Below are 20,816 nucleotides of genomic sequence, written 5' to 3' on the forward strand. Positions count from 1 at the left end.
TTTCATTTTATTAAAATAGTATCTAGGAAGTGGAAAACATATTTGTCTATGGAAGACTATAACTAAAATCCTAATTTCAAAGTACATAGCCATCATTGTTGTATTTTCATGGTATGATTTGACACTCCTGTTTTCATGTTCTTATGATGCCACAACACCATTTGTAAAACTTGTAGTATTACTGGTGTTTTGTGAGACTTAAACACTGTGGTTTCATTATGAGAGCAAAGTCAGACTCTAATGACAAAATCTATCCATAGCACAGTAGACACCGAGTCTGAAATTCCATATAATCAGTAATCTCTGTTTGCTTTTCTTCCCATGATTTATTTTATTTCCCTTACATGTTGCCATATATTGATTGGGAACTTAGCACAGAAGGTCTTCTGGTAAAAAAAAAAAGAAGAAAAGAAAAGAAAAGAAAAAAAGGCAGCTTGTCTGAAAAGAGAAATCAATCTGTATCCAAAGAGAGTATTGTCAATTTCCATGCTTCCCTCTTCTCTGTGGAATGTGGAAGATCTGTGGCTACAACATCCTGCAGGATTCACATAAAATCTTAAAGCAGCCAAAATGGGAGAATTGGTGCAACAGGAAGATCGGTGTGTGTGTGTGTCTCACTGCTTTTTTTTTTACCATGTCATCTTCCTGATTTAAATTGGACTTTTGTTGATTTGGGTGCTTTTGATGTGGCTGGTCTTTGTGGGGGGGGAGTACCTTAATGTTTTCCTCAGTAGAGCTATGCAAATCAAAATTATGCAGGGAAAGGGTTTACCTTTTTCCTCCCAATTTGAATCCTCTCTCAACTGTTGTTGTTTAAATGCAGGTGACTCTGATCCCAAATCAATACCATGTCTGCTTTGACCCATTGTCTATTACCACACATGCTACATCATATATGCAGAAGGGATTCTTTGGTCTAGTTTAGTTATAAGTTTCTGGGCCATACATGCTTTCGTTAGGAGCCTGCAGTGAGTTTGGTTACATCCTATTCTTTCCTTTGGGATGTGATTTGTTAAATCATAGTTCCTCTGTAATATATAAACTAGGAAACTGAGGTTCAAATGTCTACTCTGTAAACCTCAATTTACATCAGTCTACTTTAGTTCATTTTTATTAGTGATTCCATAAAACTGTGTTTTGTTGAACCACAAATGAATGAATCACAGTTCTGTGATTGTAGGAAATTTATTGTGATAGTAGGAAATTTATTAATTTTTCTAGACTAGAGCACCTTTGTACAATGTGTGAAAAATTATGTGAATGAAAATTGTTTGTGAGAGAAGGAGAGTGAGTGCATGTGCATGGACATACACTAAGTTTCATGCATCTGACAAAGTGGGTCCTGACTCACGAAAGCTTATGCCACAGCAAACCTGTTAGTCTAACATAATGATCTCTATACATACATCCATTGTTGCTCTTTCATTTTATTTACTTCTTTTTATACCATGAACATTTCCTATGAAATTAACGTATGGACATATTTCCACTTTTTCATGGATTCTGTTTATTTTAGACATTGTTATTTACAAAATGTATTTGCAGTTTAATTGCATCCAGTGCTATGTACAACTACTTTTCTTATTAAGAAGAAAGGGGATTTGTATACAGAAAATGAGACTATGGAAGAATTCAAGTCTGAGAACAATGCCAAATCTTCATGATACAAAAACTTGTTTCATTTTATTCTCATGCATTGAATTAGTGCTGTGTTTCATTGACAACATTGTTTGCAGTGTGCCTGCCTAGTAAGTTTTTAGCATTGTCCAGATATTTTTGTGTCAACATGAATAACAGTTTTATATATGGTCTTTTAAAAATACACAACAGATAACTGCAGGAGGTCTACAGAAAAATGCTTCTTGGTTTGTAGTTTGGCAACAAAGAAGTTGAGCATGACAAGCATAATTTACTGATTGGTTTCCTAAGGGTTGTGTATTCCTTGCACATTCTCCTTTGATTGCCACTTAGAGGTTCATTTCTACTCACTTAGTAATATATATTCTGCAATAACTTTTAGTGCTATCCCATGTGGTGTACTGCAGCGGTCCCCAACCGTTTTGGGACCATGGACCGGCTGAGCCTCTGAGGAAGGCGAGACACCCCGCCTGAGCTCATGTGGCCGCACGTGCTATCTTGGGGACATGTGTTAAGCAGTGGGGGCGTGTGCGCACACCTGCCCACCCCTTTGCTCGGACGCTCGGGCACATGTGTGAAGGGGTGGGGGAGCACTCACGCCAGTGCTGGCATGCATGCGCGTGCACAAAGCAGCTGTGGGGGGAGTGTGTGCAGGGGGCTGGGAAGTTTGTCTCTGTGGCTTGGTCTTGCTCAGGCCACGGACTGGCACCAGGTTGCGAACCAGGGTATGAATTCTTTCTCAGCCATGGAAGGTCACTGGGGAAATTGAACTAGAAAATCCACTCCTTAAATATCTCATTTACCTTGAAAGCCCTTTTAGGGTCATTGTAAGTTAGTTCCAAATTGATTAACTAATAACATTTAATAGCATCACTGTCACTGAAGCTACTCCATTTTGTTCTTTCAAAAACATGCAGTGTGCTTCCATCTCCTGGCCTCCCACTCGCCCAACAAGGCATCTTACTTTGATCCACTGTGACAACATATGAGTCCTTAGGGATATATCCTAATGGAAGTTATGAAGAGGTGTTGGACTAGATGTGTGGCTCATTTGCACCCATCAACATATGCCAACACATCTGTCTTGTGCCAGCTCTCAGTGTTTATTGGCTGTCAGCAGAACAGGTGTCAATAAATACAATAACACAAGGGACAGCTTTGTTAGAACAATGTAACTATACAGTACTTGAATTTTGAGAAACAGCAGCGAATCCTGTGGAATTTTAATAACTAACAAATTTATTGCAGTAGGAGCACTTTGTAGATTATTCTCTATTTCTTCAGCTTCCAGGTTAGCACACAATACCCAGAAATGATCAAGCTTAAAGTCATAAGCTAATTTTCCTAAAAGTTGTTTATGGAATGAATTTGTCAATGCCTTTGGGATAGTTTATATGGATCTGGCTTAACCAGCTCTCTATGTCTTCTTTTTCATTTCTTGTATACATCTAATGTTAACGTTATTAGTATATCTAACATTAGCATTCCTAGCAGTACATAGCATTGCTTGCTTTGAATAATGGAGCATGATCTGGATTTATTTAAGCTAACCCACTTTGTTTTACAATGATTTTTCTAATGCAGAGAGAAATAAGCACATTTCCTTTTAAAATTTAGTGAATCTCCAATGCTGCAGCTTGCTGGCCATCTTTTTTCACTAGACATATTCATAGTTAATGTCTCAGGATGAGATGTTGATTGAAGATAAAAGTTCTTCCCTGCCCTGAGGTCCCATGATAAAGAACAGGTTATGATGGATGGATGGATGGATGGATGGATGGATGGATGGATGGATGGATGGATGGATGGATGGATGGATGGATGGATGGATGGATGGATGGATGGATGGATGGATGGATGGATGGATGGATGGTGAAATCAACCAGCATAACTTAAGGCTGCTGATACCATCAGCTATGGCTGTTTTTCAGAAATAAAATTTTCTCATCCCCAGCCCCAAGGTCCTGAGGGTCACTTGGGATCTTCTTCATTGTGGAGAAGTCATTGGGAGCTTCTGAAAATTACTACCACCAGTAAAATCATGCCAGATGTTTTCTGTAATTGGTAATAATAATCTTATAACTGCATTGTTGGAAGGGACCCTATGAATTACTGAGTCCAGCCCTTGTCAAGGCACCGTTGGGAACTGAACTCCCAATTACTGAGCTATCCAGCTACTTCCCCCTTCTTTTCCCTATTCTCCAATAGCTTCCTGGTGATGAAAGGGATTCTGCAGGAGCCTTGATATTGTGAGGACAGAAATTGGAAATGCTTTCTTTCCAAAAATCACCATGGTTTCTTATATCATTAGCTTTGCATGATATAGCTACATGAACAAGATACTAACCACTGAGTTCTTTGAGTTAATGGCTGAAAGATAGTTTCCACTAGAGGTGGGACAGTGGAACTGTTTTGACAACATCTTTACTCATCTCCCTCAAGTCTGCAAAGAAATGAAATATTACATAGCCACCAGTAATCTTTTCCTCTTTAGGGAGGCCAAATCCTGGGAAATGTTGCCCATGAAACTAGTACAGTAGTTGCTGAGAAAACTGGGAAGCCTGCAACCGTATTTTGGTGCATTTCAGAAATTGTACGGCATGGCTCATTCCAAAGCTGTAATACTTGCAAAGTCTTCTTTGGTTTTGTGGATCATTTGCTTGCTTGTTTAGTCACCTCATTTTCTCCATTTTAGGTTCTTTGTGATTACTTTGTTTAGTTCTGCTGGTTGAGAAGAAAAATGTGACATTTGCTTTTCAAATGAAATTGAATGGGGGAAAAATGCTGATGTGCGGAACCTGTCTCCAAAACCTTGCTATAAACAAAAGTCAGGGATATACATAATAATTCTAATTGCCAATGCTATATACTCAATATTGCTTCTGACTGTTTCTTTCTTGTCCAAACTTCCATCCTCTCTGCAAGATTTGCGCTGCTGGGGGAAGGGGATCAAGTTCAATCACTTGGCAATGTTTAAATGACCTATTTCATTTCTCTCACAGTTATTAATGGTTCTGCCGTTCCTTTCTTCTGCAATGAATATCTAAAAGCCCTTGCCAGTTGTCTTTCACCCTGACAGCTGGTACTATTAATTAATTTGATGTACTTACAGATAAATTCTTTTTCTTAAAATTCTCCTAATGGCCATTGCACTTTCCTCTTGACTGCCCTACATTTTTGGCCTTTTGGGCTCAAATGTTTGGAGACTACTTACAGGCAGGTGAAACTGTCATTGTTTCTAAGCTGAGAAACTGGAAGCTGAGATAGTAAGGAAAACTCAGTGCAACAACTGGGTATCCCCAGATGGATCTTTTGTTAATACAGTATACCTGATGTAGTGCTGGGATAATCAATCATTTTGTCCCTATCAAACGGTATATGGTTTTTCTCAGTAAGAAACAGCAACAAACAGTCACCAGTGCCCTGTGTGTGTTTTTGGCCCCTCCTGCACCTCCCCCCCCCTTTCATGTGTGTTGCAGGTTGTGGTGGGGGAGTTTAGTACTATGGCACTTCCCATTAAGTTCATTTCTGCTGCAAAAAGTGTGCAGTCTCTGGGCAGTTTACAATTTAATTATGCAGGCCCCTTCCCCCACAAGCTGAATACTCAATTTACTGACCTTGGAAGGCTGAGTCAACCTTGAGGCAGCTACATGGGATTGAATCCAAGTTGTGAGCAGAGTTTTTGGGAGATGTAGTCCAGGAACTTTCGTAGACCCAAAGTTGGTTTATATGCTGCATGCCACCGCAGAAATGTATGTGTTTCATCTGAACTGGAAACAGCCTTTGTACTTTTAGAGACGGGGACTGGCAATTTCCTCTTCTTCCCAGCAGACATTGCTAAGTGTAAAACAGAAATCTTGTGACTGCCATACAACTAGATATGTGAGTGATGACTCATTCACTAATAGCGATTCACAACTACAATTTATGAAGTTACATATCTAATACTTGCATGCCTATTAGTGGCTCATTAAGCTTTCCTCTTCATCTTGGGATGGAGTTTACCTGCAGAGCTCGTGACTGACTTATCTAGCTAAAATTACGTATTTCCAAAATTCTTCTTGCCCTCACTTTTAATCACCTGCCCTAATCAAATTTGAATCTAATCTAGCTGAAGGATTTGGTTCAAATAGAGGAGAAAAAAATGATAGAAGAAACACCAGTAATCTAAGATACGCAGATGACACTGTTATTATTGATAAAAAGCACCAATGACTTGAAATGAGTTCCAATGGACATTACAGAAGAAAGTACAGGACTGCAGTGGGAAGAAGCATGTATGGAATCCAGCCTCTCTGAACCCCCAAGTAGGGGACAGTTTATGGTTTATATTTCAGTAACTCCTGAAAACTAAACCTGGTGTCTGCAGAATTTAAGTCAGTAGTACTGCAACTCAAAGCACTGTTGATCAGTAGCACAAATGATGAGGGGTGCTTTGAGTCACAGTGTCCTATGTGATTTCTCTTAGAAAAGCCAGCATGACCAACCACTTTCACAAAACTCTGTTGTTTACAGATATAGTTTGCACCTGTTATCACTAAAATATGGTTTGCTTATTGTTATTCCTTCCTTAACTAGTCCTATAGCAGCTGAACAGCACTTACTGTATTAGAATGTGGTATTTCTTCCCCCTCCTCATCAATAGACCAGGCCTGATGAAAATGTGTTCTGTTACCTTCCTCTCTCCCATTTCTTCTGTAGCCTTAAGAAGCTGTCATTTAGGTTGCAGCATGATTGTTAAATGGCCATACACCCCTTCCTGATTGATGGAGGCTTGAAATGTGTTGTGTTACAATGGGAAAGAAGCAGAAGAGGAGAGATTGACTGACTCATTAGCTATGCAACCGCTGGATTGACTTTTTTACTGAAAGCTCTTTCTCTCTCCTCCACTCTTTCCACCCACAGCCTGTCGTCCCCCCCCCCCCCGCCCCAGGCTGCAATCTCCCCAGCCCCCCTCTGCTCTCAAATGTTAAATTATAGCATAGGGGGAATGAATCTATTACAATTGGTCTGTAGGGGACTCGCACACCAGTTGCAGGCTGGCTAGTACTGGCATCAATCAGTTAGAGGCACCAAAGAACAAAAATGAAATGCTGCCCACAGGCACTCTCTTTGTTTGTCAGTCAGCCATAAATATTGATTCATAAATATGCAGGGCCTCCCCTTATGCCTAGGAAAGAAATGACAAATGCCAGAAACGTTGGGATTTGTGAACAGGGCAGAGTCAACATATTGCCACTGACAAAGGAACAAGTAGATCTGATGGTAGCAGGATCCAGTTCTTTTAAAATAGGGTGGGTGGAGAATGCAGTGCAGGTTGAAGTGTATGGAAACAAGAAGAAAACAGGTTCAGGGATGAGCTTAGGGTGGTGAAGAGCACAGCTTCCTCACTACAAGAGCATAAGAAACAGCCTTACATTGACTCAGGACCTATTTGGACCAGTATACTCAGCTCTGGTAGGCAGCAGCTATCTAAGGTTTGAGGATTAGGATTCTTTCCTGTCCCAACTAGAGGTGTCTGGGATTGAACCTGGGACATTCTGCTCTACAGCCGAGCTTCCACCCACTCCCCAAAACATTACTCAATGTTCCTTGCTATCTGAGGGGTTTTTTTTGGGGGGGGGTGTATAAGCTATTATGGCTTCTCCCACCGAAGGTGCACTTTAAATTGTTCTTCATCTTCCTCCATCAATACATCTTATGAGGAGAGGATAGCTTCCCAGTTACAAATATGGTGGCTAGTTATTCCTTGCCACCATATCTAGAATTACACAAAAATAATGAAATCCATTTATAAAACCTGTGAAAACACAAAGCTGCCTTATTTAGCAAAATGCACTCTGCATTTCCTATTCTGAATTTTTCAGCAATATCTCACAAAGTCTTTCCAGTATTTTACCTAATGGTGACTCTTGTCAGATTCTGGGAGGATAGGGAGAGAAAAAGTAGGAGAAGTCATAGAATTTTAGAAGAAGAATCTTCCATGACCTCTAATAAGCATCAGATTAGCAATCACCATGAAGTAACCTTTGAAATCTATCCACTTCATTTTAGAGACTAATTAGGCTCTTTGGGAAACTGGCAAGCTGTTCATATAGTGTCACAAAACCTAGGTCCCATGAGGTGAGTAGAGCTGCCACATGGCCTGTTTTAACCTGGCCTTCTGTTACTTTGAATTGATGCATTCCTGAATCATATTACACTGAAGCTGAAAGGCCTGCACTGCTTGCCAATTCCTTTCTGGACTTATCTCAAGATGTTTTAACCTTGAAAGCTGTAAATAACTAGGGGGTGGGCTGGTTATCTGAGGGAGCTTTTACTTTTCAATGAACCCAGGTCATCATTAAAATCAACAGAAGAAGCCCTGTTGATGATACTGCTACCTGTTACCTGCAGGTAACAATTTGTTGCACACACAGGGAAAATAATTTTCCTAGGTTGCTCCCAAACTCTGGAATGTAAGCCTTTTGTCATTTTTCTCTACATTATGTTCAAGAGACCTCCTTCCTATACCAAGACCTACTGAATTCATTTGAATGTGGTGCAGACGGGGCCTATCTTAGCTGTTGTTTACCATCCAATATGATGGTCTCACTGAGATCTGACAGCCCCCAATGTAGAGTGCTTCCACTGTGGGTGGAATATACATTTGTTTACCCGTACATTTTCCTGATCTCCAGACACATCAGACACCCCCTTAGAATTTTTGTAATTTAAAATTATATTATTGTTTTATTGCTATTTTAATATTTGATAATATCATATTCCATTGGTTGTAATAATGCAATATTGTAAAACAGGTTGAAATTTTTAAATGAAAAGTGGTATAGAAATCCTTTATTCTGTATCTTCTGAAAAGTATGTATTTTCACAAATAGACATGCACAGTTGAAAAAAATATCCCTTTTTAAAGCTGCAGTACTGAATGCACAGTCCCCTTTTGCATTTACGGGGACTTTCTTATGTGTAAGCATATGTACTATTCACCTGCTAAAATCTTACTCAGATGAAAGACCTTGAACACATAAGTTATCAGTTGTGACTTGTTCCGTCAGCTTAAATGGGACAATTACCAAAGTTGCCTGATGAATTGAAATTCCCACATTATTAAAAAAGGGAACGATGTATGAACAGTATAGAGAATAAATCATCTGCAGAATACAATCTAGAAGGATATGTCTGGCTTGCTAGCAGCTCTGTGTGCAGACATAAACCATTTCCACAACTGAATTGCTAGGCTTCTTTATAAAGCTGCAAATTTAATATGCATTTTAATATGCAGAAGTTAGGGGCAGGATATCTGTCTTGGATTTCAGCCCTCAAGATTCTCAAGGCAGGATTTGCAATGCTTCCTTCAGTTTTGGAACAGAAAAACAAGAAGTGGATATAAGTTCCTGCTGATTATTTGTATGCTTAGGTATCTGTGATTCTATGTGTGTATATGACTGCTGTGAGTTAGGTGGGAGAAAAAGAGAGCCAGAGACTGGCCTATCTCAGTTTCTCTCCCCCCCCCCCGCCCCAGTTGTAATAAAAACAGGGGTTGCTCAGTGACTTGGGTATCTGGCAGCAGAGCCAGAGGTTGGGAGTTTGATTCCTCATTATGCCTCCAGGAAGGAGAGCCAGCCTGTGTAGCCGTGGCCAAGCTGCAGAATCTCAGGGCACCCCCAGAAGAAGGGAATGGTAAGCCACTTCTGAACACTGTCTGTCTGGAAAACCCTGAAAAGGATCGCCATAAGTCAGAATTTACTTGACAGCACATTATTATTATTCAACCAAAATTTCCCAATACTCTCTTGTGAATTTTGTGAATGGCCTAATTTGCATTTCATGTGATATGCTTGTTAGCTACGAACATAAAACCTTTGCTTGATGAAATCCAACTTTGGAGAAGGCAGTCTGGAAGAAATCTCAGGTAACCTCTCCTAAATACAGTAGCAGTATACAGTGGGGTCTCTACTTAAGAACTTAATCCGTATTGGAAGGTGGTTCTCAAGTTGAAAAGTTCTTATGTTGAATCTGCATTTCCCATAGGAATGGACTGAAAACCAATTAATCCGTTCTGGCTGTTTTTTTATTATGTAGAGGTGCATTCGTACATTGAAGCATTAGTTCCCATAGGAACTAATGCAAAGCTGGTTAATACGTACTCTACCACCAGGGGGAGAATTTTTTTTAACCTAAGATGACCTGAGGTTAAAAAAAGAGCAGGAAATGTTTTTTTTCCTGTTCTTATCTTGGATTTCTGTTCTCAAGTAGAAGCAAAATGTAGCAAATGGAGATGTTCTTAAGTTGGATTGTTCTTAAGTAGAGACGTTCTTAAGTAGAGACCCCACTGTAACACAGAAAGAGTATTGAAAGGTCCTGATGTCTGTTGGCAATCCACATGCCAGTAATCTCTCCACTAATACCACATAACCACGAATGAGCCCAAATACTGATTTTCTCAGAGCAAGAGTACTTCATACATTCTCAGAAAAACTCAATTCAGTGTCAGTATTTATATATGCAAAAGGTGTTCACTCAGTCCTCATTTCAGAATGTGCCTATGTTCATAACACTTTATCGTACCAATGGAACAGCTTTGGGAAAACTCTTACAGAATTTGATGCTTTGGTCTGCAAACAGCAAATGCTACTTGGATAGTCTTATGGCTACATGGCAGAAATGTTATTTGTTCAAGTTGTATTTGTAGTTGCAGAGCTAAAGATCAGAATTTTATATGCTTCATGTTCAGACTAGAGAGATCAGTGTGCTGAAGAGTTCATATTTACTGAAGTCAGTGATTCGTTAGTATTCAATTAAAACCAGATTGAAAGGGGGTCATGCTAATGTGTGGTTTTAAAGGGAGAAGGTCTCAGATGGAGACTGAGGTAAGCAGCAGAATCGGTTTTCATTTCAGTGTAATGATGTCAGACCTGGAGAGGTGGAGAGAAGTAGTTACCTTCAAGAGTATGGTATGTCTTGCTGACCATTCTCTCCCTTTATTAATGGACAATGAGAATTTTGGGAGAAGGCAGTCCTATACTGTAGAGAAGTGTTACAGGTGGGAAGTGAGTCCAGCTTTGGGGGACCTGTGACCCTCCTGGTTTTGTGAGACCCCAGGTTTCATCCACCCCAGGTCACCTGGGAAGAAGGAACATTTTCAGCTGAGGAAATGGACATAAGGCTTCAGAATGGTATATGAGAAAGGCTTCAGAATGGTATATGAGAGAGGTAACCTCTTGCAAACTGGGATTAGAACATTTATAACAGTCCATTGGCCCCACAGACATTTTGGATTACAACTCCCACCACCCATCACCATTGGTCATAAAAGTTAGAGCTTCAGAGAACTGAAATCCAAAAACTCTGCAGGCAGTCATGGGAACGGGATGAGATGTGATGCTTAGGAAGCCAGATGGATTTGTGATAGCACATGCTGGCCATATAATGTCCTAACTGCCAGAGAGATAAGCATTAGGATATGCATCAGTGGTCATGATATGTTGCCATCAGTGGTGCTGGGAAATACTTTTTGTAAGGCCCTGGAAGCCCAACATAAATTGCAAGACAGTTGTTGAAATCTAGGACTTACCAGGTCACAATGTGATACATCCTTAGAAGTAAAAAGCATAAATGTTTCAGTCTTCAGAACAGGGATAGAAGTACTTGACACCTGAGATTACAAAAAAAAATTGCCCATCCGTTGGCAGGGAATAGAGAGACCCACAAATCTTGTGTATGGAAAGGACAATTGAAGATCTGTAGGCAAACCCCAGAAGCCCCAAAACCAAGATGGAGAAACTGAAATAGTTGTTACTAAAAGAAAACATTGATATAAAAAGCATGTCTGAAACATGGTAGAAATCAGAATAATTAGAGACTTCCATAACTGCACAGTGAACTGTTACTGCCATTTTTAAAATGCCAGTGTCACTGCCTATACACCACCGTGATTTGAATGAGGGAAGAGATCTTGTGGCTGTCAAAGTTAGCTTAATGAAAGCTGCCCTTGTACCGTGGCAGTCGAAAGGGCATGTTCCACATTAAGAAACAGTCTAAATGAAATATTGGCTATAGATCTTATCCCACTATCTCAAAAAAAAATATTGCAAGCCTTGAAAAGGAGAGAAATTCCACATATGGATGTCTGATGAATCTGCCTGGCTTTGAATTTGATCAATAAAACTCTTCGGTGGTGTAGTGGAGAGCCAGAGTAAGTGTAGTGGTGTAATGTTTAGAATGTTGGATTGCAACTCCAGAAGACCTGGGTCAAATCCTCACTTAGCCATGGGTGACTTTGGGCTAGTCATAGGACAAAATCCTCTTGTGTAGCTATGCAAATAGCATAAATTTTGGAGGCAGATTGTCTTAAATTAAGAAGTACTCTAGACATTATCGTTTGAATGCTGAGTCACACAACTTGGTATGCAGTGAATGATGGTTGTGGTGATTTCTTAACTTGATGCAATTTGCTTCAAAGAATTAAGCCATTTGTGTTTTGCCTGCAAGATGGGACAAGATGATTTTCAATACAGTCTCTCAGCTTGATCTACCTCCCAGGGTTGTCATAAATACAAAATGGAGAGAAGAGAGCTATATACCCTGACTTGAGCTTACTGGAAGAAAGGCAGAACATAAATATGATGAACAAACAGACAAATCCCAAATCTGTATCTGTTGCATTTCCATCATCTCACATTCATTAGCATTAGGTGACATCTGCTGTGCCTTTGGACTGTGATCTTCACCTATGAGTCACAAGTGAAGGAGTCATTTCATTTGGTGACTGGAACAAAATTTTCATACCTCTGCTTTTCTTTGGTATCCAGACCAAAAAGCTCCCAGTGCGCAGGTGTCTGATCTTGTCTGACTGTTTAGCTCTCATATTTCACAGCACTAGTCTGTCTTATGCCTTTTCCTTCTTTTCTTTAATTATAATGGCAATTTACAATCTTCATCTAGAGCCAGTTACAAATCTTGATTTATATTTTGTTTTGGGGGTGGGAAAGATGCTCATAACATGGGGGAAATCATAATTTTTGTATCTAACACATATCTGTGGCTAGTTTTCATATTTCACTACTCTGCTGTGATTTGTGAGGCATTTTTTCCTTAAGCAAAACTTTGCGTTCTTTATTTAAAGCTTTTTGTGGCTTCCAGTTGCAATTCTGGATTCAGATCCCCTTTTTTTGTTAATTTGTTTGCTTGTTTTATTTATTTTCTGTTTTGCTTATAGCATATGGGAAAATCATAATTTTATATCTGAAACATATATGTAGTTTTCATAATGCAGGCATGTGAAATATTTGTTTTTTCTTGTTGTCATTTTTCTAATTTTTTTGCTTCAGTTTTAACAGAAAAGACACTAAGTGAAATATGCTTAGTGTTGACTTAGTTGACGGTTCTAACCTATAAAACCCTAAATGGCTTGGGTCTGAGCTATCTCAAGGACTGTGCCTTAGTGTCAGGATCACCAGGAGAGGCCTTACTCTTGGTCCCACCACCTTCAAAGGTGCATTTGGTGGGAATACGGGAGAGGGCCTTCTCTGCTGCTGTTCCCAGACATTGGAATTCCCTCCCACAGGAAGCCAGGTAGGCCCCATCTTTGCTGTCCTTCTCCACATTCTATTTTATCCTTGCAAGGTGTTCATGAGGCTGAGGGACAGTGCTTCTCCTCCCACCAGAGACTTACAGAGTGAACAATATAAATATGTGTCTGACATATTCAAAACCAGAATACTGTCCACTAAAATTATAATAAGGAGACCTGCAAGTAGAAGAGAGATTTGAGCAGATGGCATGAGTATTTCAAACTGCATTCTGTTCATACATTTTTCTTTTCTTGCCAATATCACTGCAAGCAGCTGCCCAACTTTAGTCTGTTAGCTCTTTGTTCTGACAGCAAAATGTTCTCTTAGGTGTACAGTCATTGCTGTATCATTGCCATTTTTCTCATGGTGACAACTAAGAAATGGAAACCAAAAAGGTGATAATGCAGGAGTTCCGCTGTCATGCCTCGAGTGCATCATTTTTCAGGATTTCTGGTGGTCCAGTGCTTCCAGTCTTGGAGAAAACATACTATAACTGAACCACTGCAAAAAGAATTTTTGCAAGTTCTCATAAAGGAGGCTTTTTCTTTTCTTTTTTTGCAACCAGTATTTATTGCTGCTTCATATTAATTCTGCTCCATCTAGAACTTTTCTTCAGCTCTTTAACTGAAGACTAATTCACACCACCCGTATTTTATGTGTTTGTTAAATGGCAAATTGTCCCCTTTTTTGATGAAGTGCCTGCAGTACTAGTATTATGGGTGCAAGGAAAGTTGAACAAATGCTGTGTGTAAATGTGCTCTAGTGTTTTTTTTCTCCCAGCTTCCTTTATCACACCAGTTTGTGAGGACAAACTGGAAAAGCAAATGTTTTTATGTCTGCTATGTCATGTGAAAAAAAAAAAGTTCCTCAGTGTTTGTTCTTGGTATTAAATGGTACAGTGTTGGGAAAGGTCCAGGCTGTTATTATCACAGTTTGTATGTTTTTCAGGGAGCCTGAAGAGCAGCCAAGATGGGTTTCAGTTTCTTCAAGAAACATGCAAACCCTGAACCCATCATAGCAGTAACTACAGGTTCTCCAGTACCCTCTTCTACAACCATGGCAGCAGCACCACCAGTGTCGGGGGAGAACTCAACTCAGATAGGACCTGTGGAGAGCAAGGAGGATGTCTTTGCTAAGATTAAAGAAAAGTTCATGAATGAAATTAACAAGATTCCTTGTAAGTACCTTGTAAGTCCTGCCTTAGAAACATTTGGAAATGATATGGTCTGCCTGGCTTACGTGACCCATCACTGCAGTTTCTAACCTTGTTCACAGATCTTAGTGGGGTGGTGGCGGCTAGAAATAATTTTTGGATGATATGGCCCAGAATTCACCAGACAACGTAGACCATGGCACTTCTTGTTTATATCTGTTGAATGCAAAAGGCTGGGCTGGCTTGGCACCAGATTTGTGTCTGATGCATCGAATTACTTCTTTCCTTGCTGACCATGTTATGAATGACTTGTACGGAGAAAAAGATGTGTGTTAAAAGTTACAGATAAGCCAGAGACTTTGTAACTAAAGCAATACAAATATACTTTATATTCTAAAATACCACAAGAGAGGGCCAACTGTTTAGACATATTATTCCAGCACATTACTGGACTGACCTAAATATAGTCCTTGGTTTAGTGGTTTTCTTTTTTAAAAGCTGGTACATAGAAGGAGAATTGTAATATGCTTAAACCTGTTGGTGATAGGTTTCAACGTGGAGTAATGGAGAGGGGGGAAAGGACAACTTTAGAAATAAGAAATTAACGGAACAAGAAATGAAAGGTGGAAACTTTCTCTCCCAAATTTAATGCACTCATGTCAGTGTCAGGCTTTAAGAAGCAAACTGAAGGAGAAGATTTATTACAAACAATCTACCGTAATTTTATAGAACGTTCCCTGTATTGTCATGCTTTGTATAGGACCTTTTATTATATGAGTAGTAGGTGTATTTCAGGGAAGGACCTTCTTCCTATTACTTATTCAAAATCTCAGTCTCTACAAACACAAGGCTTTCCTTAGTATGTCATTGTGAGATGGCATTCATGATACAGTTGTAGGGTAATAACAAGGAAAACTTTGGTTACATTGACAGAGTTTTAGCTTATGAAGAAGGAACATTCTTTACACAAATAGGTCATGTACCTACTGTATCAATATATATTTTCCAGATAGCTCCAGACCTTGGTTCCTTCACCACCACCCCGCCCCCATGTGCATAACCAGTACTGCTTTTCCCCACTCATTGATCTGCTGCCTAGAGGACTGACAATGCCAACATAGAACCGTCCATGTGCTTGGGTCATTGTCTGCAGGCTTGCAGTTAAACACATGATGGAAAAAGAGCTTTTTAGGTTATGGCAGCCAAATTACAGAAAGGTCTCTCATCCCTCTTGCTACATGCATTTCAGCATATGGTAGAATCTCACAAGGTTTATCAGATATTGGATCTTGTTTTGAGCTGGAAATGTTATGTTTATCCTTGGAGTGTTTCTGCCATTATTTCAAATTGTTACTTTTAGGATTATCTAATTCTTCTGTAAAGTAATCCTTTGGAGTAGAGGGGTGGACTGAGAGGCAGGCTTGAAATAATCTTTAAATGAATCAGTCTTCTGGGATGTTGGTGCTTAGACCTATAGCTACTTTCCATCCCTCACCACCAGCACAGTAAACTCCTTCCTGTGGTGAGATTGTGATGATGATTGTGCCATGGCCATATTTTGTATTATATTTTTTTAACAGTACCACCATGGGCCCTCATTGCCATTGCTGTGGTAGCTGGACTGTTGATCCTCACCTGCTGCTTTTGCATTTGCAAGAAATGCTGCTGCAAGAAGAAGAAGAACAAGAAGGACAAGAAGGGGATGAAAAATGCCATGAATATGAAAGACATGAAAGGCCAGGTGAAAACATCTCTCTCAGGAAAGATTACTTGGGAGCCTGGGATTGGCTTCATCCAAAGGTGCAAGGAGCACTTGCTCTGTTTTCAACTGGTAGAAAACCTGGTTTATCAGAATGCACATGCTCCTTGAAAGTTTGGTTCTTTATATGCACACAGTACATGAAAGACCTGCTGTGGTAGGGCCAAGAGTGGGGCATCATCCAAGGCTTTCAGTGCTTATGACAACCGTCATTGACATTGCTAGTGATTCCCAACTTTGGGTCCCCAGATTTCTTCAACTAAAACTCTCAGAAGCCTTTGTTACTAGCTGTGCTGAGTAGGATTTCTGGGTGTTGTAGCCCAAAAATGTCTGAGGACACAAGGTTGGGAACCACTGGACTAGACTATAAAATACTGAGCTTGGTAACAGTTAGGAGGACTTTAGTCCTGTTGTAGCCCTATTTATTTATATGTTAATTTGTACTTGACCAACTTTTAGTTATAGCTACCATCTTTTCTCCATGAAAGCCAAATTAAAAAAAAATATATATATAAGGAAATGCATAGTGAAGTTTCAGACAAGGGCTGTGTTCGCTTGTGACTCCAATTTCCCCGAGGCAGTGAATCTACTGAAGCTTTGAATTTGAATGATACAGGAGCTATCCAAGGTTCTGCATCTTCTTCCTAAAACAGGTAGAACACTTTGGCTAGCAGCTTTAAACTACAAATTAAAACCTGGAGCAAATTTGTCATCACTATGACCCCGCAAAATGGGAGTCACCAGGACTTGCTTTATTTCTGACTTTGGACGCAACCTTAGTTCTCTTAGGTAAACACCTTTAAACTTAATGTTCACTGTGCAAGCTTAGAATAGTACTGAATATTCTTCATAAGAGGAGAGGCTAAGGGAGCTGGAGTGGTACCAGCCTTGAGGCGTTTCTGGCATATCTTCCTGTTAGCCTAATCCATGGCCCATACTGCACCAAAGATCCAGAGAAGGTAGGCTTTCTATACCTATTCTCCTACCAGCATTGACAGCTTTGTTTAATGTGTCACAAAATGAGTGGAAAATCAAAAGCCGTAAAAAAGCAGTAGTGTGTGTGTGTGTGTGTCCCAGTAAATTCACACTCATAAAAGCATTTTGTTCACATTTGGTGCTTATCATCTTACCAGTTCTACTTTTTTCTTTCTCAGGTTTTCATTGTTTGCTCTGCTGCAATACGCATTCTAACTCAGCAGCCAATCCCATTAGCATGTCATCAAGACAATAATGTAGATGCCCTGAATGGTTTGATGGCCTCTAAAGGCCTCTCTCCTATCAGGGCCTTTTGACTTAGCAACTTGGGTGAGGAAACAGATTTTTTAATAGCCTGTATTTCCTGATGTGTTTCCTTGTGTATTGTCTAGTCCAGGATTATCTAGCCATCTAGATCCCTCCACTGTGTGCAGAGCGGTTGCAGAGAATTAATTTTTCACATACAAGACAGTTAACATTACTATACGTACCTCTGGGAACCTAGCAGAGCTCTTTGCGTAGTTTTCTCAACAGTGCTTAGCTATGTCTGCTCTCTTATCAAAAGGCACAGAAGATGGAGAGTATCTTTCAGAGTCATAGGATACAATCCTACAGGGATTTTATTTCCAGAGTAAGTGAAATTGTATAGATCACAGTGATGAATTGCAGCTAATTAACAAGGTGCCAATCACATGATTGGCACATGGCCAAGTATGCTGCTAGGTACACAAAAGGCATCTGGCTAATTAGCTGCCACTTGTCACCATGATGTATACAATTTCACCTTCTCCTAAATAAAAGCCAAGTAGGATTCTGGGCCCTGAATTGGAAAATGTCTTGGAGGTCATCTAGTCCACTGCTTTTTTGTTTTTTGATTTTTATTTTTTTTTAAGAACAACTCTAGGCAGATAGGCTTTGACCATTTTGGCAGGGGAATTCTGCAAGCTCTCACATTTTTGCTCCTTGGTGATTCCAAGTTCTACCATGAGGGATGCAGATGCAAATACAGTAATCCTGGCAAAAGGCAGTCCAGTGTCTGCCAAAATGCTTCCAGTGGATGCATCTGACCTTCCATTGTCCAGCCTTTCTTACCATTAGAAGCTGTTGAAATCCTTTCAATAAGAACTACACAAAATCTCCTTCTGTGCAACTTCCACCCACTAATTCTAGCCCTGACCACTGGAGCAATAAAAACACTTATTTTCCATTTTGGGCATGACAACCTTTCAGATATTTGAGGACTGCTTTTTTTATTTTTCTGTTTATTCAGTTTTATACCACCCATCTAACTATCCAGGTGGTTCTTAACAGAAAGAAGAAACATTAAATCATAATTACATAAACATAATCTTATCTTTTCCAGGCTAAACATATCCTGGATGTGTGTTTTCAGAGATAGTGAGAAATGAAAATATTTACTTTTGGTCTAGGTGGTTCATCAATAACTGTAGCAGCATTGATGGTGGGTTTCAAAAGTTGTACAAAGTCAAAATCATGAATCAGTAAGATAACACCTCTTCCTATAAATTAACTGATCTGTAGGAAGGGAAGGATCATAGAAAAGTGGCAGGGAATCACTGCTACCAGCCTTGTATTCACTGTTTAGAGGTCGGATTCTTGCCTTGGGCAAGGCACAGCAGTTTCTTTGGCAACATAAGTAAGAAGTGTGGGGAGATAGTACAGTCTTTGTATAGTTGTTACTTGAGGTTGAATTGTAGGTAGTATGCTGGGCTGGAGGAGACATCTGAGGCCAAGTTGATAGTATTATTCAATTATTCTCTCACCCACCTGCCCCAGTTATTGGTCCTAATAAGGCTATTGGCCTCCTATCCATTTAGGATTTTGTTTTGTTTTTATGAGCTACTTTTCATTTAATCAAATCAGGCTTTCCCATCGCTTCTCTATCCATACAGATTAACTCAAACAAATGCTTGTGTAAATATTGATTGTACTATTAAGGATTTTCAGATAGGAAACATACTGGATGCTTAGATGCATTGTTAATTGTCATGGAGAAATGTCTGACCCGTGCTTCCCCAGCAAGCAGGAGAACTATTGTAAGGATAACACTGAAAAGGCACAGTGCTGTGGAATTGATTTTATATTGAAATTTACATTGAGTCTCTGGTCACAATTAGGAGTGCAAGACACAGATACAGCATGTGATTTATGTTTTCTGATGAGACAGCCCATGGCTGGGCTAGACCACAAATGGACGGGGAAGCAGCTGTCATCTTACAGGGGAAACTGAATCCTCTTTGTCCTTCTGGCCCTGAGTGCACATCTGGCACTTCAAGCCAAGGAAGAGAGTCTTCCCCCTAGAATGTTACATCATTCTTAATGCCATTCACTCTCTCTGTGAACCTCTGGGAACACACATACACTCAGCTTCATCTTTACAACAGCTGTCTTTTCTTTTCTCTCCACTTCTTCTTCTTCATAAGAGATCCTTTTTAACAGACACAAATACTGTATGTGGTGCTGGGGTTATATTTCTTTTTCAAACAGAAAGTCATGTTTCCTTCCTTCCTTCTTTGCTTCCTTCCCTTCCCTTCCCTTTTCTTTCTTTCCTTCCCCCTATGTATTTCTGTGCTTTTTGGCTTCCAGAGAAACACAGGTCTAGTAATGAGGGACCATGAGGCTGACTGGTTTAAACTGCATGAACAAGGTGGCAGGCTTCTAAACAAAATGGAATTCAATACAAGGTGCATTGGCATGTCTGAGCCAAACCACACATGTTTAGCCTGCCCACTTATTTTATGAAGGAAAAGCACTATGAGAATATTGTGCCCCCAGCCACGTTTCGGCTCTGTGGTAGTTTCCTGTAAACAGCAGTTTTCAGAGGGGAGGCAAGCTTTGTTGGAGAATCAAGTGTGAGGTGCCAGTCTGGACCTTACATTGCTACTTTTGCTTCAAAATAGAAGTGGCCAGCATGCCCACACTCTTTAGAAATGTGTTTAATGTAAGATGTTGTCTTCCCCTCAAAATCTATTTCTTGCCTTTGACTTCTGAATCAACCTACTCCATGTATAATGTCCTGCTGAAGGTGTGGAATCTGTGGTTTCTCAGGAGCATTGAGTGTTGCTAATGATTTGTGCAGTTGTTGTCTCTATAATGCCCTTCTCTTCCTTCTCTGTGCTCTCACTGTCTTCCTTCTGTGTTGTTCTGTCTTCATCTTTTTCTGACTAACCTGGATGTCAACTCACGGTAGGTCCCGATGCAACCATCACTTCCCTTTTAGTCATAAAAGGACAAAGAAAGTGGGGAGTTTATCTAATATACTCCCCACAATTCCATACTTAGACGTTGTTTAGAATATGGTGTAAGGCCTGATATTGGATTTGAATTGGAGGAAGGTGAACAATTTTTTTCTTTGAATTCTGGTTTAAGGCATATTAAATTTCAAGTCAGTTTCTTCAGAGCTATTCAATTTGAAATGACGTCTACTCCAAACCCAGTTTTATTCTAATATAAATTGATAAAATCTTACTTGGAAGAACTTACATATCACATCTAACAAGAAACTCCAAGTGAGTTTGTTGGTGGATGAATTTACCTCAAGGCCTAAGTATGGGATATTTAGTGGACTGCACGTGTTTGTCACATATTCCTGGGTAAGGAGCTATTCTGACAATGTATGCCTGATAGATCTTTAGCAGAACTTGATCACATTTAATGTTAAAACCCTGAGTGATAGCCGCGTGTGTGCTGCTTGTGG

At 39.9% G+C, this 20,816-nt stretch overlaps 1 protein-coding gene across 8 annotated transcripts in view; it reads left to right on the forward strand.

The window, feature by feature from the left end:
• The window catches only part of SYT2 (synaptotagmin 2), a 184,130-nt gene that overhangs the window by 142,946 nt on the left and 20,368 nt on the right, over positions 1-20,816 (forward strand). For 7 of the 8 annotated variants that reach the window (XM_020782564.3, XM_020782567.3, XM_078393334.1 and 4 more), the window contains 2 exons: positions 14,160-14,388; positions 15,945-16,105. In XM_020782564.3, coding sequence (XP_020638223.3) covers positions 14,181-14,388; positions 15,945-16,105 — 369 coding nt within the window. In that variant the 5' untranslated portion in view covers positions 14,160-14,180. Of the gene's footprint in view, positions 1-12,326; positions 12,473-14,159; positions 14,389-15,944; positions 16,106-20,816 lie in introns of those variants that run through there. The other variant, XM_020782566.3, reaches the window with a different exon arrangement.

Source organism: Pogona vitticeps, chromosome 4 (assembly GCF_051106095.1).
Source record: "Pogona vitticeps strain Pit_001003342236 chromosome 4, PviZW2.1, whole genome shotgun sequence".
Taxonomy (NCBI): domain Eukaryota; kingdom Metazoa; phylum Chordata; class Lepidosauria; order Squamata; family Agamidae; genus Pogona; species Pogona vitticeps.